This window comes from Hoplias malabaricus, chromosome 10 (assembly GCF_029633855.1).
Source record: "Hoplias malabaricus isolate fHopMal1 chromosome 10, fHopMal1.hap1, whole genome shotgun sequence".
NCBI lineage: Eukaryota > Metazoa > Chordata > Actinopteri > Characiformes > Erythrinidae > Hoplias > Hoplias malabaricus.
In genome coordinates, this window is record NC_089809.1 from 38902182 (window position 1) to 38928450 (window position 26269).

General features: G+C 45.0%; 2 protein-coding genes across 2 annotated transcripts; one reads left to right on the top strand and one right to left on the bottom strand.

Moving 5' to 3' along the window:
- Window positions 1-4878: 4878 nt before the first annotated feature.
- On the bottom strand, window positions 4879-13399 carry gnptg (N-acetylglucosamine-1-phosphate transferase subunit gamma). Its single transcript, XM_066683081.1, has 10 exons — window positions 13241-13399; window positions 12941-12995; window positions 12656-12778; window positions 12465-12548; window positions 11106-11199; window positions 10877-10991; window positions 9656-9738; window positions 8025-8159; window positions 7852-7933; window positions 4879-5566 (listed from the first exon to the last, which is right to left on the bottom strand). Exons 1-10 carry the CDS (start codon window positions 13287-13289, stop codon window positions 5481-5483), a joined length of 906 nt encoding a protein of 301 aa, XP_066539178.1. The 5' UTR covers window positions 13290-13399; the 3' UTR covers window positions 4879-5480.
- Window positions 13400-13921: 522 nt separating this feature from the next.
- tsr3 (TSR3 ribosome maturation factor) lies at window positions 13922-19776 on the top strand. Its single transcript, XM_066683563.1, has 6 exons — window positions 13922-14282; window positions 15034-15241; window positions 17562-17755; window positions 18628-18795; window positions 18874-18928; window positions 19027-19776. Exons 1-6 carry the CDS (start codon window positions 14162-14164, stop codon window positions 19136-19138), a joined length of 858 nt encoding a protein of 285 aa, XP_066539660.1. The 5' UTR covers window positions 13922-14161; the 3' UTR covers window positions 19139-19776.
- Window positions 19777-26269: the final 6493 nt, after the last annotated feature.

Below are 26269 nucleotides of genomic sequence, written 5' to 3' on the forward strand. Positions count from 1 at the left end.
CACACCACACTCCTCACAGACAGTCACCGGGAGGAAACCCACTCAGACACAGGGAGAACACACCACACTCCTCACAGACAGGGACTCGAACCCACAACCTCCAGGACCCTGCAGCTGTGACAGAGACACTGCCTGCTCTCCTTAATTTGATTTTTTTTTAACAAAAGTGCTGTGCTCATTTTTGCCCTCATTCAAATGTCATTCATAGATGTGTTTGGAAAATGAACTAACATAGAACAGGGGCCTTAACGAAGGCTGAAAGAAGAACCTGTGTCTGACTCACCGCCAAAACACGTTAATCTCAGTGGTGCATTTTCAAAATAAAAGTTTGCGAATAAAAGCATATTTTAGTTTCAGGCAAGCTACGTTTTTTTTGGTCTCTATCTAATGTTCTTAGTCTGTTTAAGGGCTATTAATGAATCCACTGTGAGTGGATGTTTCTTACTGAGTAAGCTTTATAGGCGAAAACAGAAAGGCATTAGCTAATAAAGACAGGCGTAAATATGCTAATTCCTTCAAATTCCTAACCCACCAACTGCAATACATACACGCCCCCACACTTTGAGAAACGCTTCATTAGAGTAAGTGTGAATGCTCCCTTATGAATTCTGGTGCGGACCGAGATCACCTGAGCAGTCTGGATTAGGTGCTCCTGTTGTCTATCGCTGTGACTGTCCAAAAAGCATAACCCATCATGAACGTTATTATTTATTTTCATTAACTTATTACATAGGGTGACCAGATCAGAGAGGGTGAAAAAGAGGACACGTTTCGGGGGGTTGGATGAGCTTTACACCTTTATTTGCTACACATGGGAAAACATGGGATTTTCTTTTTTAATTTATCAGAGAATTTACATTTACATTTCGGCATAGCTGCTCGAGATGAGGGTAGGTATCAGTATTCCTCCTATTTCCGACCCTCCCCTAATTCTGGCCACTGCCGTATATGGTGCAATTCCGCTCTCTCTCTTCGCCAATCACATTGGGCAATAAAACGTTCAAGCCTTAGTAGGGCATTTAAACATCAGTCTTGCAAGAAATCACACATCTAAACAATATTTAACTATCTCTAACAGTGTTGTAATTGTTTGTGTGTAAAACTGCATGTGAAACACAACATATTTCCATTTCGCGACAGATAATTCCCTCAGTGTAAAAGTTAGCTTAGCGGTTAGCTTCCTTTTCTCTGAGGGGAAAATCTACCGCCATTTTAATTCTTACATATAGAGTACGGATACCAACACAGGACAAACGTAATCTCATTGTGAACCTCTCAAAACCACTGAATGTGGTAGCAACTGTCTTGTTTGACTGTCACAAGCAGTGGATGTGGCCGAAGTTAGGGGGCGCTAGTAATCTTAGCAGTATTGACACCTACTTAAACAAAAGTGTTTTTATCTAAAAACATATTTTCTTTCAAAGTCAAGCAAGGATATTAATCTACACATATTTGACTCCTGAAAAATGTTGATTTGAGTGAGTAAAGTACTTCTATTTGTTTGAGCTTTGCCTGACGTAAACAAGGACCATTGACGTGCAGACTGACCAATTAAATGTTTACAGAGAAGGTTATCGACCAATAACGGTAGCTCTACAGTCAGACCGTCCAATAAGAAGATTTTAGGCTACTTCACCAACTTCTCGAAGTTCTATGTAAACTGTAGAAAAACAAAATCCCGGACGTTTGTGAAATTCCGTCCGGACATTTTTTTAAGTCTCAAAAAGAGGACATGTCCGGGTAAAAGAGGACGTCTGGACACCCTATTATTACATCTTGACAATGATCTGGATGGAACTAATGCCTGAGCTGCAGTGAACAGTCACTGAGGCAAGGCAAGTTTATTTATAGAACACCTTTCGTACACAATGGCAATTCAAAGAGCTTCACAGCGTAATACAGAAAGATTACAGTAGAATTTAAAAAGTAAAAGAAAGTAAAAACAATTAGAAAGTAAAAAATAGAATTAAAACAGAATATTAAAAAATTATCAAAAGCTATTCAGTAAATTTCAAAACAATAAAAACAGTAATAAAAAAAGGACAGTTATTAAATTGGTACTAGAAATAAAATAAGTAAATCTACATTTTTATTTCAATCTCAGTGCAGCGCTTCTCAAATGCACAGAAGAACAGGAAGGTCTTTAGTCTAGATTTGAAGATGGTAATATTTGAGGAGAACGTTGTTCTCCTGCAGGGTTCCACGGGGCTGAGAACATCAGTGTGTTTTCAATGTATTGTACCATGTTAAATGTTCCAAAATGTTCCATATTGTCAGAGCCTGTGTGAACGTGCAGTACAGCCCCAGGCCACTGAAATGCAATGCATTGCCTTCGTTTACAGAGCTGAGCCTCTCGTGTGTGTTTTTTCCCTCTCACATGTATTCTCTATGCAGCTCGTTTCAGGTGTGGCCAATGTCAACATGTGTGAAGAGACTCACCTGAGAAAGCAGGGTGTTGGAGCTGTTAATACAGACGCTGTGTTAAATCCGCACCACTTTACTGATTAAACAATAACTGGTTTCAACACTGTCATTCTTAAAATTATACTACATTATCCCTTTAAACGTTCATGCACTGCTTAGCTCTGACCACACTGAAGCACTTTGTAGTTCTGCAGTTACAGACTGGAATCCACCTGTTGCTCTGCATACTTTGTTACCCCCCTTTCCCCCTGTTCCTCAGCGCTCAGGACCCCCACAGAGCAGGTGTGATGTGGTGGTGGATCATTCTCAGCGCTGCAGTGACACTGACGTGGTGGTGGTGTGTTAGTGTGTGTTGTGCTGGTGTAGAGTGGATCAGACACAGCAGTGCTGCTGGAGTTTTTAAACCCTGTGTCCACTCTCTGTCCACTCTGTGAGACACTCCTCCCTCGTTGGTCCACCTTGTAGATGTAGAGTCAGAGACAGTAGCTCATCTGTCGCTGCACAGTGTGTGTCGCTCGTCCTCTAGTCCTTCATCAGTGACACATGACGCTGTCGGCTGGATGTTTTTGGTCGGTTGACTGTTCTCAGACCAGCAGTGACACTGAGGGGTTTGAAACAGACAGAGATAAAGCCTCATCCTGGACTACACTTGCTTTTACTGAAGGCTCTTCACTATGAATGCTGTGAAGTTTAAGACCAGGTCTAATCCTCACTGATAATAACAATGTGTCCAATTCCTAAACCTGAGTTCTTGAGGTCTGAGAAATGTATGTGCAGTTGCAGTATACACTGGGATTCATTCAACTCCAGTCACTGACATTAGACTGGACAGAGTGAAGGAAAAACACAGTCTGCTCCCTCAGCATCTATGGCTGACATGCCCTTGATTGTCCATCCATCCATCCATTATCCACCGCTTATCCGGGGTCCGGGTCATGGGGGAAGCAGTCGGAGCAAAGAAACCCAGACCTCCCTCTCCCCAGCCACCGCCTCCAGCTCCTCCGGGGGTATACCGAGGCGTTCCCAGGCCAGTCGAGACATGTAGTCTCTCCAGCGTGTTCTTGGTCTGCCCCGGGGCCTCCTCCCCGTTGGACATGCCCGGAATGCCTCACCAGGAAGGCATCCAGGAGGCATTCGAACCAGATGCCCGAACCACCTCAACTGGCTCCTCTCGACAGGGACACAGCTTCCCTTGCCCGGAGAAGGGTTACCAAGGCCTCACCTTGGAGCCAGGCCTGGGGGAGGGGCTCCTTAGCGAGCGCCTGGTGTCCGGACTTTCACTCATGGGGTCTGGCCGGGCTCACCCCGAAGGAGTAACATGGGTCCCCTCTCCCATGGGCCCACGACTTGTGGGAGAGGTAGTAATCCGGGTGTGGTTCATTGTGGATCGAGTGGCAGCCGAGGTCGGGGGCCCTGGCGTTCTGATCCTCGGTTACTGAAACTGGCCCTTGATTGTTCCACTACAAAACACATTTCACATTACTTCAGTAACAGACTGAGATCTTTTTTTTTTTACCTTAAAATTACAGCTTCAAAATCTGGGGAATAGAGACTTTGTCATCTCTACTCCGGGCTTGGCACGGCAGAAACGGCACTATATCTGTAACCCTTATCCAGTTCAGGGTCGCGGTGGGTCCAGAGCCTACCTGGAATCATTGGGCGCAAGGCAGGAATACACCCTGGAGGGGTCGCCAGTCCTTCACAGGGCAACACACACACTCACACATTCACTCACACACATACACCTACAGACACTTTTGAGTCGCCAATCCACCTACCAACGTGTGTTTTTGGACTGTGGGAGGAAACCGGAGCACCCGGAGGAAACCGACGCAGACACAGGGAGAACACAACACACTCCTCACATACAGTCACCCGGAGGAAACCCACGCAGACACAGGGAGAACACACCACACTCCTCACAGACAGTCACCCGGAGGAAACCCACACAGACACAGAGTGAACACACCACACTCCTCACAGACAGTCACTCTGAATCAAACCCACAACCTCCAGGTCCCTGGAGCTGTGTGACTGCGACACTACCTGGTGCGCCACCGTGCTGCCCTGGCACTATATTTTGCGCGAGCTTATCGTTTGTTTGATTTTTTCCCCCCCTTTCCCTCAAGTGTCATCTGCTGCTCACCGAGCTGCCATTGTTAATAAGAGCGTCTTGTTAAAGACTCGCCTGGTTAAATTAAAGATTAAATAATATGTACGTCTCGGAGAAGGGTAGGAAACCACCAAACCTCCCTCTTGATTTCAGAACAGTGCGGTAAAAGTGAATTGCACGCTGTATCTTTAGGCAGAGCCCAAGAGCAAAAACACCTAATTTTACCTAGCGCTACTTTAACTACGTGATAACCACAGTCTATATATTTTGAGGTGATCGATGGAGGTGCTGTACAAAAGACAGTGTATTAAAGTCAACTCTGAGAGGGAAATAATGTGGTAAGTTTATTTTATTTAAAATTAGCAGAACAGTGATGATAAGGTACAGATACATTTCTCAGGGTCCGATCATTTCGATTATTCTTATCTTCTATTTTGTTCTCAGAATTAAAGCAGTGCATGCTGTTGCCATTGTAACTCTGCTAGAAATAACCCATGGTCCATGTGTCTTAAAGGGACACTATGTAATATTTTTAACTTAAAGTAACAGCTTCTAAATCATTGTGATGCTCCACTGAGCTTTTAACAGGGAGAATAGAGCTTCTGTCCTTACTATTTCAGGCTCAGCACTGCAGAAAATGCACTATGTAACTTTTGGAGGGTAGGAATAGACCCTCCCTCCTCTCATTGATTTCAATACAGTGTACAATACAATATTACCTAGTGTTCTTTTAAATGTCCACAGAGATTTATTGTATATTTCAAACCAATAAAACGTACCGTTCTCAGAACTGCAGCACTGTCCTGTGATCAAAAGTAAACCACCAGCACATGATCATTATCACTTTAACTAAAAATAAATACAACTTAAACACATTTTGCAGGTCCTAGTAGTTGTCAATGGTGTTTTCCCTTGGTGGAGAGGGCAGTGGTTGGGCGTCTTGCTAAAGGACCCCAGTGTCTCCGCGGAGGTGCTGGTCCTTGACCTGAAGCACTGAGGGCTGAGGGGTCAGTGGGGGACTTGGACTTCCTGAGACACAAACAGAGAAGGTGAGTGTGTAAGGAAAACTAAGAGGAGGATGCAGTTTGTGTGAATGTGCATGTGGTGGTGCTTACTCTTGATGAATATGATTTGTGAATATATTAAATATAATCACAATGTTAACAGTTATTTTTACAGTTATTTTGATTCAGAAAGACACTTCAGGTGATGTAATGTTCGATTTAATAGGTTCGTGGGTTCGAGTCCCGCTCCGGGTGACTGTCTGTGAGGAGTGTGGTGCGTTCTCCCTGTGTCTGCGTGGGTTTCCTCCGGGTGACTGTCTGTGAGGAGTGTGGTGTGTTCTCCCTGTGTCTGCGTGGGTGTCCTCCGGGTGACTGTCTGTGAGGAGTGTGGTGTGTTCTCCCTGTGTCTGCGTGGGTGTCCTCCGGGTGACTGTCTGTGAGGAGTGTGGTGTGTTCTCCCTGTGTCTGCGTGGGTGTCCTCCGGGTGACTGTCTGTGAGGAGTGTGGTGTGTTCTCCCTGTGTCTGCGTGGGTGTCCTCCGGGTGACTGTCTGTGAGGAGTGTGGTGTGTTCTCCCTGTGTCTGCGTGGGTGTCCTCCGGGTGACTGTCTGTGAGGAGTGTGGTGTGTTCTCTCTGTGTCTGCGTGGGTGTCCTCCGGGTGACTGTCTGTGAAGAGTGTGGTGTGTTCTCCCTGTGTCTGCGTGGGTGTCCTCCGGGTGACTGTCTGTGAGGAGTGTGGTGTGTTCTCCCTGTGTCTGCGTGGGTGTCCTCCGGGTGACTGTCTGTGAGGAGTGTGGTGTGTTCTCCCTGTGTCTGCGTGGGTGTCCTCCGGGTGACTGTCTGTGAGGAGTGTGGTGTGTTCTCCCTGTGTCTGCGTGGGTGTCCTCCGGGTGACTGTCTGTGAGGAGTGTGGTGTGTTCTCCCTGTGTCTGCGTGGGTGTCCTCCGGGTGACTGTCTGTGAGGAGTGTGGTGTGTTCTCCCTGTGTCTGCGTGGGTGTCCTCCGGGTGACTGTCTGTGAGGAGTGTGGTGTGTTCTCCCTGTGTCTGCGTGGGTGTCCTCCGGGTGACTGTCTGTGAGGAGTGTGGTGTGTTCTCCCTGTGTCTGCGTGGGTGTCCTCCGGGTGACTGTCTGTGAGGAGTGTGGTGCGTTCTCCCTGTGTCTGCGTGGGTGTCCTCCGGGTGACTGTCTGTGAGGAGTGTGGTGCGTTCTCCCTGTGTCTGCGTGGGTTTCCTCCGGGTGACTGTCTGTGAGGAGTGTGGTGCGTTCTCCCTGTGTCTGCGTGGGTTTCCTCCGGGTGACTGTCTGTGAGGAGTGTGGTGCGTTCTCCCTGTGTCTGTGTGGGTTTCCTCCAGGTGACTGTCTGTGAGGAGTGTGGTGCGTTCTCCCTGTGTCCGCGTGGGTTTCCTCCGGAATGAATGAGGTAATTAATTAATTAATATTTTAAATGGAGGGCGGCACGGTGGCGCAGCAGGTAGTGTCGCAGTCACACAGCTCCAGGGGCCTGGAGGTTGTGGGTTCGATTCCCGCTCCGGGTGACTGTCTGTGAGGAGTTGGTGTGTTCTCCCCGTGTCCGCGTGGGTTTCCTCCGGGTGCTCCGGTTTCCTCCCACAGTCCAAAAAAACACACGTTGCAGGTGGATTGGCAACTCGAAAGTGTCCGTAGGTGTGAGAGAATGTGTGTGTGTCTGTGTTGCCCTGTGAAGGACTGGCGTCCTCTCCAGGGTGTATTCCCGCCTTGCGCCCAATGATTCCAGGTAGGCTCTGGACCCCCGCGACCCTAAAATTGGATAAGCGGTTACAGATAATGGATGGATGGATGGATATTTTAAATGACTGCTATTACTACTGTTCGAGTAATTATTACTTTAAAGCAACAATAATTTTACTTGAGAACAGATTTTAGTAAATCATCTCCTCTGTTCTCTTCAGCTGCACTTTTGAGATATTTGAATCCCATCTCTCTTAAGGCTCCAATTTAGTCAGGGCCTGCTCTGTTTTTGAAACAGAAGTAAGGTGTTTTCCCACTTATTACAACACTGTTTTTCGGTGTTCTGGTTTTTGATGAATCCTCATGTTTGAAAGCCAATATTGATATTGCAATACACAAATAATGGCTCAAAACTAAGTGCACTCCTATGCATTGAGGGCTTTAACCACATTACGTTTGTGTGTGTGTTTAATATAATTCAATGCCCACTGCAAAGACAATATGTAGCAGCCACAGGATTCTCAGCATAGCTCTATCCCTTTTAAAAGAACAGACATCTTCCTTAAAAAGCAGTGCTCTAAAGGAACTGTGTGTGTCTCACCAGTCTGTGCCTCGTAGGAGATGTTGTGCTGTGCGAGGAGAGAGTGCAGTCGCTCTATTTCCGCGCGCTGTTTCTCCAGGTCCTGTTAACACAAAGAACAGCTGTTTACAATGTCTACATCCTATGTAATCATAATGCTTTCTAAGCATACACACACACACACACACACACACCTGTGTGCACTGCTCCATTTTTTGGTCGGGTGTCTTGTGTTTGGGAGCGTCTGTGCCGTCTTGCTGTTTCTGTGTCTGAGCTTTCTTCAGAAAACCAGCCTCTTCAAACAGGTCCTTAAGCATCTTATTGTAACCCTAAATACACAGCATACATCATCTTTGAAAGTACTTATACATCATCATCATCATCATCTACTTCTTCTGGGCAAATTGAAAAAGGAAAGGTGATGATGAGAATCTCCAGGTGATCCCAAGCAAACCAGGAGGAATCCCTTAAGTAGGTCCTGGGTCTTCCTCCAGCCGGGGGGGATGACAATGCACATTAATATACATGTCTGTCCTAGAATAGGCAGATGATATGGCCCTAGTAGAAGACTCCCGTGACCCTATATCAGAAATGTGTGGACTCTCTGACTGCTGCCATTGAGGAGAGCTCTTTAGACCTTGATATATCTAAGACTAAGGAGATGTGCTGTGTAAGGAAGCAAGCACATAATACTCTTTATTCTCTTCTTAAGTCTATAGAGAGAAAAAGGAATGTAGTGGAGCAGGTTGAAGTCTATAAGTACCTAGGCATGGAGATAGATAATACATTCTCTTAGCGATTAACCCGACTGAGGAAGTTGAGGTGGCGAGGGGAATATTGGTATCTGTTTATAAATCCCTTGTGGAATCAGTGCTGTCTTTAATAGAACATGCTGGTATACATTTCTCACTGCAAAAAGCAGGATTAGGTTAGAGCGAATTATTAACCAGGTAAACGAAATAACTGGTGGAAGGCCAACTCCATTATCAGAGCTGTATAGACGGGCAGTTAAGAGGAAAACAATGTTAAGATGATGATGTCACAGTGGGCACCTCTCACACACACCAGGGAGAGAATGCGCACGGCTCCCTTCCTCTCCCTCACTCCTGCAGTACTCTCTGTACGTGGAGGAGCTCATGGGCGTACCAGCAGGTTTTACAGCGACATAATTGCACCAGTGAATTTAAGGTGGAATTCATTTTAAGGTGCCAGACTAATATAATTGCAGTCATTTATTTAAGGTGGAAGTTTCTTTAAGGTTAAAGTCTTTTGTGAGTCGCTCTGTATAAGAGCATCTGCTAAATGCTGTGAATGTAAATGTAAAAAAAAAAAAAAGGGCTGTATTTTTAAGGTGGCATGGTTTTTGAAGTGGTCAAAGGTTTTAAGGAATATTTGAAGTGGTCATTTATTTAAGGTGGAAGTCTAAATAGTTATTTTTACTATGGATTTTTTAAAGATATTTAAAAAGTTGGCATTTAAAATATTTTGGCAGTTTTTTATGGTTTTAATGTTTAAGTGGTCATTGAAGTCTAATAAAATGGCCCTTTTTTAAGGTGGAATTTTTATTAAGGTTGCAATAAAAATATATTGTCAGTCTTTTAAAGCTGGCAGTTTTTTAGGGTAGAATTGGATTGAATGTTCTACAAATATAACCTTATAGCCTTTCAGCAGTATATAAACTAAGGTTGACACGATGGTAGCAATATGTCACAAGCCAAATTAAATGTCTGTTCACGAACTTTCCCCCTTAACTTTGTTTATTGTTGTATGGCTGTTTTCTAGGGGTACGAGGCTGTTGTTGTGCAGCGTGCCAAAAACAAATCACCTGTTCAGTGATGAGTTCTTCATATCGCGCCTGCTCAGTCTCATCCCACTCCTTCTGCAATTTTTCACTCAGTACTGGGTACACTGGGTACACACACACACACACACACACACACACACACACACACACACACACAACATCTTACAATAGGTAAGACTGAACATAGATTTATGTTTTAATATTTTCATTCACACACTTTAAAGTCAAAATTATGCAGGAACCCCATGAGTTTGTTGAGTATCCCGTTTCAAAACCATGTGAATCATTACAAGGCTGGCCCTGAAGTGTCATCCACTTACACTGCCACATTTAGTATGAATTCATTCATTATCTGTAACCCTTATCCAGTTCAGGGTCGCGGTGGGTCCAGAGCCTACCTGGAATCATTGGGCGCAAGGCGGGAATACACCCTGGAGGGGGCGCCAGTCCTTCACAGGGCAACACAGACACTCTCACATATTCATTTAGGGTGAATTCTATTTCTTATTTTCTCACCCATCCCTTGTTTTTGAGTGTCATATTGCCCCTTGGAGCTGAGTTACAGGGCGTAGTGGTTAAAATCTCCCCCTATGAAATGGGACAACGCTTCAAGATCCTGATACATCATTAAAACACATAAAATAAAACAATCAGCGCTTCATTCCCAGGCGACTAGCGGTGCTCTGCACCAGTCTGCAGTGATATCAGAGGAGCTGCTGGACTTTAGTTACATTTAGAGCCTCATTCTCCTTCAGAAGAGTTCCACAATCAGAGATTACCCCCCTCTCCTCACTCTTCTGTGATTATGGAGCTGAATTCAGATTCTTATCTGGCAGCTTTTCTTCCAACCTTCCAGTAGAACTGTAAATTTACAGCTAGATGTTAGCTGTTATTAGCTCTGTTTTCTACTTGTTCTGAAATAAAGGGTCATAATCCACTGAAATTATATTAAATAAAGATAATACACTTATGATAATGGAGTTTAAAGGAGAAGACATTGCCATCCGTGGGTTTCTTTGGGCGCTGAGCAGCATCTCACCAGAGATTCACAAGGCGTCATAACCCTCAGTTTTAAGGGCCATGTCACACTCACACTCTATCCCACCCATCTATCCCAACACGAACTGAGACGAAGCCAAACTGTGTGTATATACAAATACAATAAAATATAAATATATGAAAGATAAACTATTTGGTAATTTGGTTTGTCTGCGTTCATCAACCACACTTCCTGGCACTCACCTAGCATGGAATGTGCATGACAAACGAGTGGCGTCTCAAACACGAGCGAGTACAAACACGTCTGTGGTTCTGACACTCTGGCCAGTTTACTGCTGTTCCCACACAAGAAGAGGACCTGAGAGAGACCACGAAACATCAGAGGCAGAGGGAATACCACACTTGAATACAGCAATAGCACACAGCAGCGTCATGATATTCAGTCTCTCTCACAAACACAGATACAGAGTACCTTTGTCTGTCTGTTTTTGGCTCCACATGAGTCTCCCTCTCTCATCCACATTGCAGTGAATGTGTTATTCTGGATCTCCCACTCTTGCCAGATCCTACACAAACACACAACAATTATATTTAATAATCAATAATGAGAAAACCTGCGGTGTCATATTTCAAGCCTGTAAAGTCTGTGTGCGATTTATAACACCACCACAAGAAGTGGGTGGGCTTTATGCAAAGAGAAGCACATTTTGCAACAGAGACGCTAAAACATAGCATGGTATTTTTTTCCTCTGTCACACAAGGGATGCTCTAGAGCAGCTGCACATGAGCTGAAATTCACCGTCCTCAGCAGCAAGCATGCGCTACAGAAATATAAAGACCCACAACACTGGGCCATGGAGCAGTGCGACTTCAATCTCGTTAAACACAGAGCTGCATCCAAAACTAATCACCCATCATTAATAGCAGGTCTGTCTAATGTTTCATGAGGCTAAATGCAATCAATATCCAGTCTAAAGACCTCCCAGGAGAGAAGAATCTGTAATGAGCAAAGGAGCACAAACTCCCTGTTACTATCATTCATTTCAGGAGCCATATTGGTTATAATATGACAAGGTGTCCATTGATATTTGAACAGTCAGATTGAGACTTTTATCCATATATTTGGAGCCTCATTTGTTCAACCATCGAAATGTTTAATATGTTGTGTGTGTGTGTGTACATCACAATGCGATGACCAAACCTGTTTACGCCCTCAATTTGTGTCTGTTTTGTGGTGACCACTACATTTCTGTAAATTTCTCAGCTCAACATCAAACGCTGTCTCTCTGGTTTATGTTCAGAAGCTCCCTATTTTTTTTAAAGGGGGGTGGTGTGTTTGAAGAATATAACGACTGTGATTCGTCCGCTGCTGAAGTGAAACTTGTCTGTAAGTGTTTATTCACTGTTTGAATTCCCACAGAAACTCATGCGTAACTCGAGGTAGTTTGTAGCCCTGTCGCTAACTGCGTGAGCCGTCTCCTGAATTTGGAGGCATTTCCACCTGAAGTGACTCCTAAACAACAAAAATAAGTCAATATTACCCTCCTATGGAGCAGGGATTGAGCAACATCCTTATCTTGGTTCATGATTTTCAATGTTTGAAATCGCTCTCCGTTGTCTAAAAACATCCAGATGACTCTGCCATGATCAGAGAAAGAGAAAGCCTAGCATACCGGACCGAGCCAGTTTATTTTTGTCATTTACAAACACTGCTTTGTAAACTCAGACTGGATTTGAGTGCAAACCACATGAGAGCAGCAAAACATTTTCTGAATTGTCCCCACAATTCACAGCTTCAAGATAGTGAGTGTGTGTGTGTGTGTGTGTGTACCCCAGTATTCCACTGTAGGCGTTCCACCTGAAGCTCTGCTCGTGTTGCGTCACATTATGGAACGGACAGAACTCGTACTTATACCTAAGAAATGAGAAAACGAAGAGGTCTGTCATATCTCACACACATTCCCCACTGACACAGTCAAAACAGTGCCTCTGTACACTACAGGCGTTAAATGAATGACTGACATGGACTCAATGTAGTTGAAACATTTCCCCGCAAGTCTGGACAGATGAGGAGGACCGGACACAGGAGACGGTTTGACTCTGGCCTGTAGACGACTGCCCTGCGCCAACAGGTGGCTGTTCAACCTGGACAGCGGCGCAGACAGACAGAAAAATAAGAAAAACTGAGTGACCACAGCTCAGATCAGCAACAGATGAAAGCCTTACTTTGTTTAAGTCTTAACCATTTAATCATGGACAAGTACAATGTGTGAAACTCCCCTTAAACCCAAACAGTGAGTCACTCACCCAAAGGTGTTTGGTTCCTCTACAATCTTCATCTTCCCACAGAGTACAACTGACACTGGAACACGCAGAACAACGTCTTAATACACACCAATCAGCCATTACACTACAAATACTGCCTTGTTTATACCTTTACAGTCCATTCTCTCAACTCCACTGACAACACAGGATCACTTCCTGTTCTACAATTACAGACTGGTATCCATTTGTTGGATAACAAGTGTAAACAACACTGTTAAAGCTGAGAGTGTGTGAACACACACACACTGTAGCTATGCACTGTATCACTGTGTAGATTCTTACCCAGAACAGTGAGCCAGGGCAGAACCCGGACCCCCAGTGTGTACGCCATGCCCGGAGATACGAGCTATCCCCTCTCAGAGGAACAAAGAACCGGAGAGTGATGTTACATTCGTTTGTTTGTGTCCGTGAGCGTCGCCATGTTGTTGGTGTTGGTCACATGAGTCAGGGCTGAGTCTAAAATGGCTGCCCACTCCCTACGAAGTGCCCTAGGTAGGTCGCGTGTGTAGGGTTACTACACACAAAAAAAAGGCTCTTCTGGCTTTGTCTTTGAGGGATTGGTGCAGTCGAGAATATAATTGGGCTCATGGGGACATTGTTTTATCTTTCTCTTTGTTTATTTGTTTGTTTTTTTTGGGTGGGGCAAGCGCTATAAATAATGTCTTAATATATGAAACATATATTTCCTTTTTATGTTTTAAATACTTTCTTTTTCCCATTTGTAAGATTGAGGTAGATTTTATTTGTCTTTAAATGTTGTGTCATGTAGAAAAATATATTTATGTAAAGAAGAAATCATTTTTAAAAAATGGCTAAATTATCACTATTTTATCCATAAGTGAACATTTTTCTCAATTTTTCTGAACATTGTTCACTTTAAAATAAAGTGAAAAGCACTTTGGAGAGGTTTGTTTGTGTCTGAGGACCACCCGGATGCACATGCCGTTCTTCTCCTGTTGGTGGCGGTAACACACCGCGGTGTTCAGTCGGTAATAAAACCCCAGGCGAAGAAGAGAGCAGGCTCCTCATGTTTTGAGATCTAAGAAGATTGAATATCTATTATTAACGCGCCTGGACTGTCATGGCAGGGTAGTATCAGCTCTGAGGTACTCAGTATATCACAGTTGTCCGTGTTTCAGAGGGCTTTCACACCCACTATCTGTACACACCTGTCTGAGTGAACCCCGACCGTGAACTACAGCAATGGGCCGAAAGAAACCGCCTCATAGTGAACGGCAGGGAAACAAGAGCAAAGACAGGCGCCACAGAATGAAAGGGAAGTCTCTGGAGACCTTTACTGAGGAGATGCAGGAGGTTTTACAAGGTGAGTGTAGTTATGAGAGACGTTATTTACTGTAAACACTTTTTACACTCGCTCTCCATGCTCTCCTTCATCTGTTGCTCTTCATGTTGGCCCCCTTTCCCCCTGTTCCTCAGCGCTCAAGACCCCCACAGAGCAGGTGTGACGTGGTGGTGGTGTGTTGGTGTAGAGTGGATCAGACACAGCAGTGCTGCTGGAGTTTTTAAACCCTGTGTCCACTCTCTGTCCACTCTGTGAGACACTCCTCCCTCGTTGGTCCACCTTGTAGATGTAGAGTCAGAGACAGTAGCTCATCTGTAGCTGCACAGTGTGTGTCGCTCGTCCTCTAGTCCTTCATCAGTGACACAGGTCGCTGTCGGCTGGATGTTTTTGGTCGGTGCACTGTTCTCGGTCCAGACACTGAGGGGTTTAAAAACTCCAGCAGCACTGCTGTGTCTGATCCACTCTACACCAGCACAACACACACTAACACACCACCACCACGTCAGTGTCACTGCAGCGCTGAGAATGATCCACCACCACATCACACCTGCTCTGTGGGGGTCCTGAGCGCTGAGGAACAGGTGGAAAGGGGGCTGTTGAAGTATGCAGAGCAACGTGGACTACAGTGTGTAACTGTAGAATTACAGAGTGCTCCTGTGTGGTCAGTGGAGCTGAGACAGTGTAGAAACATAGATGGTCTGACTAGTCTATGCTGGCTGACTCTTTTGCACATGTAATTTAACAGAAGGTCTATAATGTGTGTGTGTTTCAGCAAGTGCATGCGCAGAGTCGGAGGATGCAGGCAGAGTAAAGTTGCCTTGCCCGTTGGCGATGTGGGAACTGGGTCACTGTGACCCTAAACGCTGCACAGGGCGTAAACTGGCAAGAAAGGGTTTTGTACGTTGCCTTCGACTCAACCAGCGCTTCAACGGCCTCATCCTCAGCCCTATGGGCACCAAATATGTCACACCTGCAGACAGGTAAACCTCATTGTCACCCCCAACATGCATCAGCATAGTCACATCCCTGAGTCCTGACTGTGGGACTCTCATGACCACCGATCGTTTACAGGGTAAAGAGCAAAAGCTGTGAGCACTGGTCCAAAGGCCTGTTCCTCCTGCTGGGGCATGTGAGGTGTTGATATAATTTAAGTTTGGTGCTGTTAAAGTATGATATAAACAGTCTAACTTTATTTGACTTAAGTTTTTCTTTCATGTGCGTGAGCAGTCATAAAGAATTTCTCTGCTTGTTGTACTATATATTCATTCATTCATTCATTATCTGTAACCCTTATCCAGTTCAGTGTCGCGGTGGGTCCAGACCCTACCTGGAATCATTGGGCGCAAGGCAGGAATACACCCTGGAGGGGGCGCCAGTCCTTCACAGGGCAACACACACACACACACACACACACACTTATGGACACTTTTGAGTCGCCAATCCACCCACTAACGTGTGTTTTTTTTTTTTGGACTGTGGGAGGAAACCGGAGCACCCGGAGGAAACCCACGCGGACACAGAGAGAACACACCACACTCCTCACAGACAGTCACCTGCAGGAAACCCACACAGACACATGGAGAACACACCACACTCCTCACAGACAGTCACCCGGAGGAAACCCATGCAGACACAGAGAGAACACACCACACTCCTCACAGACAGTCACCCGGAGGAAACCCACGCAGACACAGAGAGAACACACCACACTCCTCACAGACAGTCACCCGGAGGAAACCCACGCAGACACAGAGAGAACACACCACACTCCTCACAGACAATCACCCGGAGGAAACCCACGCAGACACAGGGAGAACACACCACACTCCTCACAGACAGTCACCCGGAGGAAACCCACGCAGACACAGAGAGAACACACCACACTCCTCACAGACAGTCACCCGGAGGAAACCCACGCAGACACAGAGAGAACACACCACACTCCTCACAGACAATCACCCGGAGGAAACCCACGCAGACACAGGGAGAACACACCACACTCTTCACAGACAGTCACCCGGAGGAAACCCACGCAGACACAGGGAGAACACACCACACTCTTCACAGACAGTCACCCGGAGGAAACCCACACAGACACAGAGAGAACACACCAACTCCTCACAGACAGTCACCCAGAGGAAACACACGCAGACACAGGGAGAACACAAACAACACTCCTCACAGACAGTCACCCGGAGGAAACCCACGCAGACACTGGGAGAACACACCACACTCCTCACAGACAGTCACCCGGAGGAAACCCACGCAGACACAGGGAGAACACACCACACTCTTCACAGACAGTCACCTGGAGGAAACCCACACAGACACAGAGAGAACACACCAACTCCTCACAGACAGTCACCCAGAGGAAACACACGCAGACACAGGGAGAACACACCACACTCCTCACAGACAGTCACCCAGAGGAAACCCACACAGACACAGGGAGAACACAAACAACACTCCTCACAGACAGTCACGCGGAGCCCTGTACTATATATGTGTAGTATCTATAACAAACTCTGAAGGAGTGACATTAAATATTAATGTGTTAACATGGTAATGAATGTGGTTTTACCAAATTCACTTTTTACAGAGTCTAGTGACATATTAGTATTTAAGCTAATGCCAGCTCAGTGAGCGCGGGCTTGTATAAAGTTATATATAATCACAGTAAATACAAACACATAATAATATAAAACAAATAAGAAATATATGATAATGTTTTTCTATAAAGCAGTGGGTGAGAGTGAGTTTGAAGAACATTGCTTTGTTCAGATTCTCCTTGATTTGCACGAATTTGTTAAATCCACAGCACACTTTATTTAAAATCATTATTTATTCACCGTTAAAACTAGGTACTGGATGAAAACCTCAATTTATTTGTTGTTTGTTTGTTTTTTAGCAAAATACACTTACTGCTCAGATAAATAGCTTTTTAAATCTCATAATCCCTGGTACCTAAAACGTTTGCACAGTACTGCATATATATATATATATATATATATATATATATATAACTCATGCACTGTTAAGCCCAATGCTAAAGCTGCAGTAGACAGTCACTTTTAAATTTATAAACATAATACAATGAGGTACACAATACGGTTTCCTAATTAAAGATACTGTATATGAGGTGGGCACCACCTCGGTGACAGGGTATAGTATATTGTTATTCATATGCAAGGAGAGACGTATGGATATATGCAGTTCAGACTTCAAAAGTCTGACGAGGGGGGGATGGGGGCATCCTTCTCACTCTTGTCTCACGTAGCTGGTGTGATCTTTGCTTGTCAGGGAGATTGTGGCTCAGAGTGGAGTGGCGGTTATCGATTGTTCATGGGCCAGACTTCAGGAGACGCCGTTCAGTAAGATGGTTGGGTCTCACCCTCGACTCCTGCCGTACCTGGTGGCGGCCAATCCAGTGAACTATGGGAAACCCTGTAAACTGAGCTGTGTGGAGGCTTACGCTGCCACCTTCTGCATTGTAGGTGAGTGGATGGGTGTGTGTGTGTTTGTATGTGTGTGTGTGAGTGTAGCTTTGCCCCTGAGTTTGAGCTCTGCCCTCACAACACATGGTTAGTTTATCACACCCTGCCCAAGAAACACACCAGTGGTCTTCAAATTTGATATAATTCTGAGGGAAAAACAGTGCGTATATTATACTTAACACTCAATGCATTATTAGTCCTTTTCCACCAATGAGGAGCCGGTTCGCTTCCAAGCTGGAACCAAGGAAGAGTTTGTTCTTCAATGTGAACCATGGCGTGGATGAGTGTAGATAAAGAAGCTCCAGAAAGAGTTCAGAGCCTCAAAGTATTATTGCATAGTTGAGTTGGATGAGGCATTTGTGGTGTGTTATAATTTCCTCGATGGTGTGGAATTAACACATCACAGATTTTTGTTTTCATTGCCTTTCCCACAGATTTTCCTAGAACCAGGGTTTGTATACGTTAATGAAGTTTAAATGCCTCTGCAACTCCAAGATGGTTCTACATGGCACCAAAAATGGTTCTATTGTAACAATGTCAAGATCGTTACAGTCCAAGAAACATTTATGGTTCCATATAGAACCATCTATAACACATTCTGCACCAATCTGAAGAACCCCTTTAATCATGCGAAATGTTCTTTGAGTATAAAGAACCTATTTTGTTTACTAAAGAACCATTGAAGAACCATCATTTTTTTTTTAATTCTATAGTATAAACACCACCACACACATGCTAACAATGCTAATATAGCTAGACACTCAATTTTCACGAGGGAAGTTTTTACTGAAAACTGACTGTGAAATTCAAATATTATTCAGAAAATTTTGCTAAAGCAAGGTGTCTCATTTTTCATTGGCCATTTTTGACAGGTTTCCAAGACCTGGCAGTGCTTTTGCTGCAGAAGTTCAAGTGGGGGAAAGGGTTTCTCGAGTTAAACAAGACACTCTTGGAGCGTTATGCTGCCAGTAAATCAGAAGAGGAACTACTCACAGTTGAGAAAGAGTACCTCAGCGCTGCTCCTGAGGAGGAAGAGATTGGTAAGTGTTTCAATGTTTCAGGAAGAGCTTTATGAGCCAATAGGTGTATGGTCTAATATTAATGTGTGTTTTATACAGATCCCTTTGATGTAGACTCAGGAAGACAGTACATGAACCTCAACAGGCCTCTGGGGTAAGAATAGGTTGCTTGTATGTTTAATGTGGGACGGTGGAGATGCTCCGCTTGGGCGTCCTTGATTTGATCTGTACTTTCTGTATAACTGCATTCAGAGTGGAAGAGGATGAGTCTGAAAGTGGGGAGGAAGAGACGTCGGACGAGGAGGATGAGACAAAAGAGGAAGAGAATAAAGAAGCTGATAGAAGCGAAGAGGAGGAGACGTGAGGAATTCAAGCACATGAATAAAGAGCAGTTAATGGACCGAGCCGTGGACACAGAAGAATGGATCTGTTATGAGTTGATTGGCCCAGCCTTGTGTAAATTGCTTGTGTAGGGGCTTGGCAGTGAATAGATCCTAATGTTTTAAGGAATGCTCTGGCCCTGTTGGTATGAGTCTGCTCTGTGATTAGGGTGTGTTCAACAAGTCTGTAGAAATGTTCAGTTGGGATTCATAGGGAGGAGGTACTGTGACTTAACAACTGACCCTCAGTCTGTTTGAGGGAAAGTTGTATATGTTTGATTCACAGTCTGAATTGGAATTGCTGTAATGCAGTGTTTCTCAATCCTGCTCCTGGAGAACCACTGCTCTGCATGTTGTAATGTTCTTCCTGCTGTAAAACTCACAATTCAGCTCAGAAAGGGGTTGGAAAATTAGTTCGTTAGTTGCATCAACTGTGTTTGGAGCAGGGGAATCTCTAAAATATTCAGAACCTAGAATGAGAAGCACTGCTGGGCGATTGTATCTATTTGTATATTTACTATTATGTATCTGTACTACTACATAATAACAATTGAGTATTAATAAACACAGCTCTGTTGTAAAAAAGTGGGCCATAATAAAGTCTCAAAAGGTTGTCTGTCTGTATATGGTTTCGGGAGGACATTTGATGGTGAATCTAGAAGAAACCAAGCTCTGAAATGTTCCCAATGACCAACACAGACCAACAAAGTGTTTTTAATTGTTTAATTTGGAACCCATCTTAGCTTAGTGTTAATGAAACGAAGCTGCCCACCTTCAAACGTTGCTCAGTGTCTGCAGTGCTGAGCTTGGGGTAGAAATAACAGGCTCTATTCCCCCTATTACCGTGGAAGAAGCATCACAATTCTGCAATTTTATGCTGAAAACACTACTTTGAGGTTTTTAAAGCCTTAAGTGCTTGTGAAAAAGTTATAAGGGCAGTCGCTGGAATCTTGTAATTTGATGCATGGCTGTAATAATGCATGGGAAAAATGATTAGATTTCCCAATCGAATGCAGATATCAAACGGACCCAAAGACTTGTGAAAAGCTCATAAACTTGGGGCAGAAGACGGACTGCAATTATAATACAGGTGCATCTCAACAAATTGGAATGTCACCAAAAAGTTCATTTCAGTCATTTAAATCAAAACATTAAACTCAGATTCATTACAAACAGTGATCTTTTTCAAGCGTTTATTTTTTTTTAATGTCGATGATCATGGCTGACAGCCAGTGAAAACCCAAAAATCATTATCTCTGAAAATTAGAATAATCAACACAAAACATGGGTGGCACAGTGGAGCAGCAGGTATCTGTCTCTGTCGCAGCTCCAGGGTCCTGGAGGTTGTGTGTCCGGGTGACTGTCTGTGAGGAGTGTGGTGTGTTCTCCCTGTGTCTGCGTGGGTTTCCTCCGGGTGACTGTCTGTGAGGAGTGTGGTGTGTTCTCCCTGTGTCTGTGTGGGTTTCCTCCGAGTGACTGTCTGTGAGGAGTGTGGTGTGTTCTCCCTGTGTCTGTGTGGGTTTCCTCCGGGTGACTGTCTGTGAGGAGTGTGGTGTGTTCTCCCTGTGTCTGAGTGGGTTTCCTCCGGGTGACTGTCTCTGAGGAGTGTGGTGTGTTCTCCCTGTGTCTGTGTGGGTTTCCTCCGAGTGACTGTCTGTGAGGAGTGTGGTGTGTTCTCCCTGTGTCTGCGTGGGTTTCCTCCGGGTGACTGTCTGTGAGGAGTGTGGTGTGTTCTCCCTGTGTCTGTGTGGGTTTCCTCCGAGTGACTGTCTGTGAGGAGTGTGGTGTGTTCTCCCTGTGTCTGCGTGGGTTTCCTCCGGGTGACTGTCCGTGAGGAGAGTGGTGTGTTCTCCCTGTGTCTGTGTGGGTTTCCTCCGAGTGACTGTTTGTGAGGAGTGTGGTGTGTTCTCCCTGTGTCTGCGTGGGTTTCCTCCGGGTGACTGTCTGTGAGGAGTGTGGTGTGTTCTCTCTGTGTGGGTTTCCTCCGAGTGACTGTCTCTGAGGAGTGTGGTGTGTTCTCCCTGTGTCTGTGTGGGTTTCCTCCGAGTGACTGTCTGTGAGGAGTGTGGTGTGTTCTCCCTGTGTCTGCGTGGGTTTCCTCCGGGTGACTGTCTGTGAGGAGTGTGGTGTGTTCTCCCTGTGTCTGTGTGGGTTTCCTCCGAGTGACTGTCTGTGAGAAGTGTGGTGTGTTCTCTCTGTGTCTGCGTGGGTTTCCTCCGGGTGACTGTCTGTGAGGAGTGTGGTGTGTTCTCCCTGTGTCTGTGTTGTTTTCCCCAGAGTGACTGTCTGTGAGGAGTGTGGTGTGTTCTCCCTGTGTCTGCGTGGGTTTCCTCCGGGTGACTGTCTGTGAGGAGTGTGGTGTGTTCTCCCTGTGTCTGCGTGGGTTTCCTCCGAGTGACTGTCTGTGAGGAGTGTGGTGTGTTCTCCCTGTGTCTGCGTGGGTTTCCTCCGGGTGACTGTCTGTGAGGAGTGTGGTGTGTTCTCCCTGTGTCTGTGTGGGTTTCCTCCGAGTGACTGTCTGTGAGGAGTGTGGTGTGTTCTCCCTGTGTCTGTGTGGGTTTCCTCCGAGTGACTGTCTGTGAGGAGTGTGGTGTGTTCTCCCTGTGTCTGCGTGGGTTTCCTCCGGGTGACTGTCTGTGAGGAGTGTGGTGTGTTCTCCCTGTGTCTGTGTGGGTTTCCTCCGAGTGACTGTCTCTGAGGAGTGTGGTGTGTTCTCCCTGTGTCTGTGTGGGTTTCCTCCGGGTGACTGTCTGTGAGGAGTGTGGTGTGTTCTCCCTGTGTCTGCGTGGGTTTCCTCCGGGTGACTGTCTGTGAGGAGTGTGGTGTGTTCTCCCAGTGCCTACGTGGGTTTCCTCTGAGTGTTCCTGTTATCTCCCATGGTCCAAAAACACATGGTAGGTGAAATGTATGAGTACATTTGTAAGTGTGTGTCATCCTCTGAAGGACTGGCTCCCACTCCAATGTGCTAAAGGAACTATCTAAAGGAAAAGGTAAACTTTGTTTTGCTCCTGGGTTTCCCCTAGTGTAATTAATTTTTACAGCACTGTACCAAAATCACTTAGCAGGGGCAGGGTTTCTATCCTCCAAAAATTATATAGTGCAATTTCAGCAGTGCTGAGCCTAGAGCACTGACAGTGGCTCTGTTCGCCCATTACATTTTGGAAAAGGGGAGAATCCCATGCAAAGGAAGGTATGTAGATGGTAATGCAGAGTGTAACTCACCTTTACAGAACTATCCAGATATCAAGAAAGTTTCAATCAGATTTGTGCAGTGATGAGCTCAGTGACAGAGGCTCCCTTATACAGGTCAGTGATGCACATGATTTGTTGCTGTAGTTTTAAGGTTGTGTTACTTTAAAGGAATACTGGCTTTTTTGTCTCCTGAGCACCCCCTACCTGCTGCTGAGTGTGATTTATGTTTACAGTGCTGTCTTGAATTCAAGTCTCACACACTCTCCCTGCCTCTCTCTCTCATAGACAAACACACACCTCTTTCTCACTTTTACTTACTCACGTATCGAGTGATGTTTACAAAATTAGTGAATGCTCTGGGGCTCCAGATGATTTTGAGCTGTTGAATGTGTGAATCGAATAAAATAATATTGACTACATGGTAAAACCCATATATGGTTCATAATACACACTGGACCATGTCATTACAACCATAAAATGTAACTTTGGTGGTACACTAGCTGTTATAACCACAGCAACTGACAGAAAAGCCCTTATTACCAGAAACAATGTCTAATGCTAAAAACTGAGCTAATCTGGCTAAAGTTAGCAGGCGCTAGCACTTGCTCTCGTTCATCAGTAACTCTCAAAACCAGATCCTCAATGAAGCTTGGGTTTCACCAACACAACGTATAACTTCATTCATTTAATCCACATCACAACTGGCGAAAAACACTCATTACCAGAATCGATGTCTAATGCAAAAGAGTGAGCTAATCCGGCTAAAAAGATGGCTAAAAATACTGAGCAGTCACTGCTCAGTGACTCTCACAAACTGATTATAACACTTTTGTCAAAAACGATCACTAACTACCACCACAACACATGGAAAAAGGCAACGGTACTTATTGCTCCAACCTGTGTCCTCAGGTCTGTTTCAGCTCACTCTACTGTGTAAATATAGTTCAGCATTAACCCTAGTACAGCCGCTCATTATCAATTCAGTTCAATTCAATTCAAGGTGCTTTATTGACATGACAAATTAGCTACATTTGTATTGTCAAAGCCTGGGTTACAATTTTAAAGTTTAAGAAGAACAATAAAATATTGAATTAAATAAATACAGAGTGTAACTTATTAGAAATTTGGAAACACTTGGTAACATTTACCACTAGTAACAGTGACTGGAATGTCCTTTGGATGTACTTGTAGAATGTACTTTGGGCATTCTGTGAGGAAGTGCAGCTCTGTCTCAGGTCGACTGAAGCCGCACTGCTGGCAGTCTCTGCTCCTGAGGCAGCCAGGTCTGTCTGTGTCTGCCCGTCTCTATGGCCAGACCGTGCTGACTGAGTCTGTACCTGGTCAGGGTGGTTCTCAGGTCTCGGTCAGTCACTGTGCTGAGGTCCTGTGCTACAGTGTACTGCCGCTTTAGGGCCAGATAACATTGCATTTTACTCTGTGATTTAGTTTGAGTTTCCCAATAGTGTCTGTACTGTTGTTTTATTCGTGAAGTAATTTGGTCGGGTCTGATCGGATCTGCTGTGTTCTGGTCCTGAGCTGATTGAGGGTTAGTGTGTGTTAGCGAGGGTGTGTTAGTGTGTGTTAGTGGGGGTGTGTTAGGGAGGGTGTGTTAGTGTGTGTTAGCGAGGGTGTGTTAGTGTGTGTTAGCGAGGGTGTGTTAGTGAGGGTGTGTTAGGGTGTGTTAGTGGGGGTGTGTTAGTGTGTGTTAGCAAGGGTGTGTTAGTGTGTGTTAGGGAGGGTGTGTTAGTGTGTGTTAGCGAGGGTGTGTTAGTGTGTGTTAGCGAGGGTGTGTTAGTGAGGGTGTGTTAGGGTGTGTTAGTGGGGGTGTGTTAGTGTGTGTTAGCGAGGGTGTGTTAGTGTGTGTTAGGGAGGGTGTGTTAGTGTGTGTTAGCGAGGGTGTGTTAGTGAGGGTGTGTTAGGGAGGGTGTGTTAGTGTGTGTTAGCGAGGGTGTGTTAGTGTGTGTTAGGGAGGGTGTGTTAGTGTGTGTTAGCGAGGGTGTGTTAGTGAGGGTGTGTTAGGGAGGGTGTGTTAGTGTGTGTTAGCGAGGTTGTGTTAGTGGGAGTGTGTTAGTGTGTGTTAGTGGGGGTGTGTTAGTGTGTGTTAGGACCAGCTGAGTGAGGGGATTGTTTTCTTTCTCAACTCTTGCTACTGCAGGGCTTTGTAACGATACAAGTGGGGGTCACTGTGTTTAAGGTGTGTGTGTGTGTGTGTATGTGTATGTGTGTGTTGGTGTGTACTGCAGGGCTTTGTAACGATAATGAGTGGGGGTCACTGTGTTTAAGGTGTGTGTGTGTGTGTGGGTGTGGGTGTGTGTGTTGGTGTGTACTGCCGGGCTGTGTAACGGTACGAGTGGGGGTCGCTGTGTTTAAGGTGTGTGTGTGTGTGTGTGTGGGTATGTGTGTTGGTGTGTACTGCAGGGCTGTGTAACGATACGAGTGAAGGGTCGCTGTGTTTAAGGTGTGTGTGTGTATGTGTGTGTTGGTGTGTACTGCAGGGCTGTGTAACGATACGAGTGGAGGTCGCTGTGTTTAAGGTGTGTCCAGAATTTGATCGCCCTTGTTTGTATCTTTATAATTAATGGATATTGGCTTAATTCTCCCCTGTATGCGTTGTTTGTGGTGCTCCTGTTTTACAGAACTCTGCATGCAGGGTCTCAATCAGGTGTTTGTCCCATTTGCCAAATTCATGATCAGTGAGCGGACCCCACACTTCACTGCCATAAAGGGCGATGGGTTCAATGACAGATTCAAATAGCTTTAGCCAGATTCTGATTGGGATTTCTGCAGGAATGTGTTGTTTTATGGCGTAGAAAGCCCTGCGTGCTTTTCCTCTCAGTTCATTCACCGCTTGATGGAAGTTCCCTGAGGAACTGATGTTGAGGCCTAAATAATTGTAATTTGAACAGTGACTAATTTGGTTTGTATCTAATAGAAATGTGTGTGTTGCTCCCTGAGATCTGGATCTCTTCTGAAATATTACTGTGTTAGTCTTTTTCAGGTTGACCGTAAGGGCCCAGTTCTGACAGTACTGCTCCAGCAGGTCCAGGTTCTGCTGTAGACCCTGTTCTGTGGGGGACAGCAGAACCAAGTCGTCTGCGTAGAGCAGGAGTTTAATCTCTGAGTCGTGCAGAGTGAGACCGGGCGCTGCAGAACGCTCCAGAATCGTGGCCAATTCGTTTATATAAATGTTAAATAGTGTTGGGCTTAAGCAGCAGCCCTGTCTCACTCCGCGCTCCTGAGAGAAGGAGTTTGTTTGTTTGTTTGTGGTCAATTTTTATACCGCATTTGTTTGATGTGTACATTGATTTAATCAGATCATAGGCTTTACCCCCTACACCACTTTGTAAAAGTTTATAAAATAATCCTTGGTGCCAAATGGAATCAAATGCCTTTTTAAAGTCAACAAAACATGCAAATATATTTAATTTATTTTGGACAACGTATTTATCAATCAGGGTGTGTAGGGTGTAAATGTGATCAGACATTCTATGATTTGGTAAAAAATCCAAACGGACTCTTGCTCAGGACACTGTGCTCCAAAAGGAAGTGTAATAATCTAGAGTTTAAAAAACTACACAGTAACTTCCCCAGGTTACTGTTCACACAGATGCCTCGGTAGTTATTGGGGTCGAATTTATCTCCAGATTTAAAGATGGGTGTTATCAGTCCACGGCTCCAGATCTCAGGGATGTGACCTACACTCAGAACCAGATTGAACAGCTTTAAAGCGGCCAACTGGAATTTTGAACTGGTGCATTTTAGCATCTCGTTTAAGATGCCGTCAGGTCCATATGTTTTGTTTGGTTTTAGTTTTTTAATTTTCTCTTTAAGCTCCTGCTCTCCCTCTGCTACTTTAGAGGGTCTGTAGATTTCAAACAGGACAAAGTAAGCTAAATAGTTATTCTAATGATATAATATGTCTA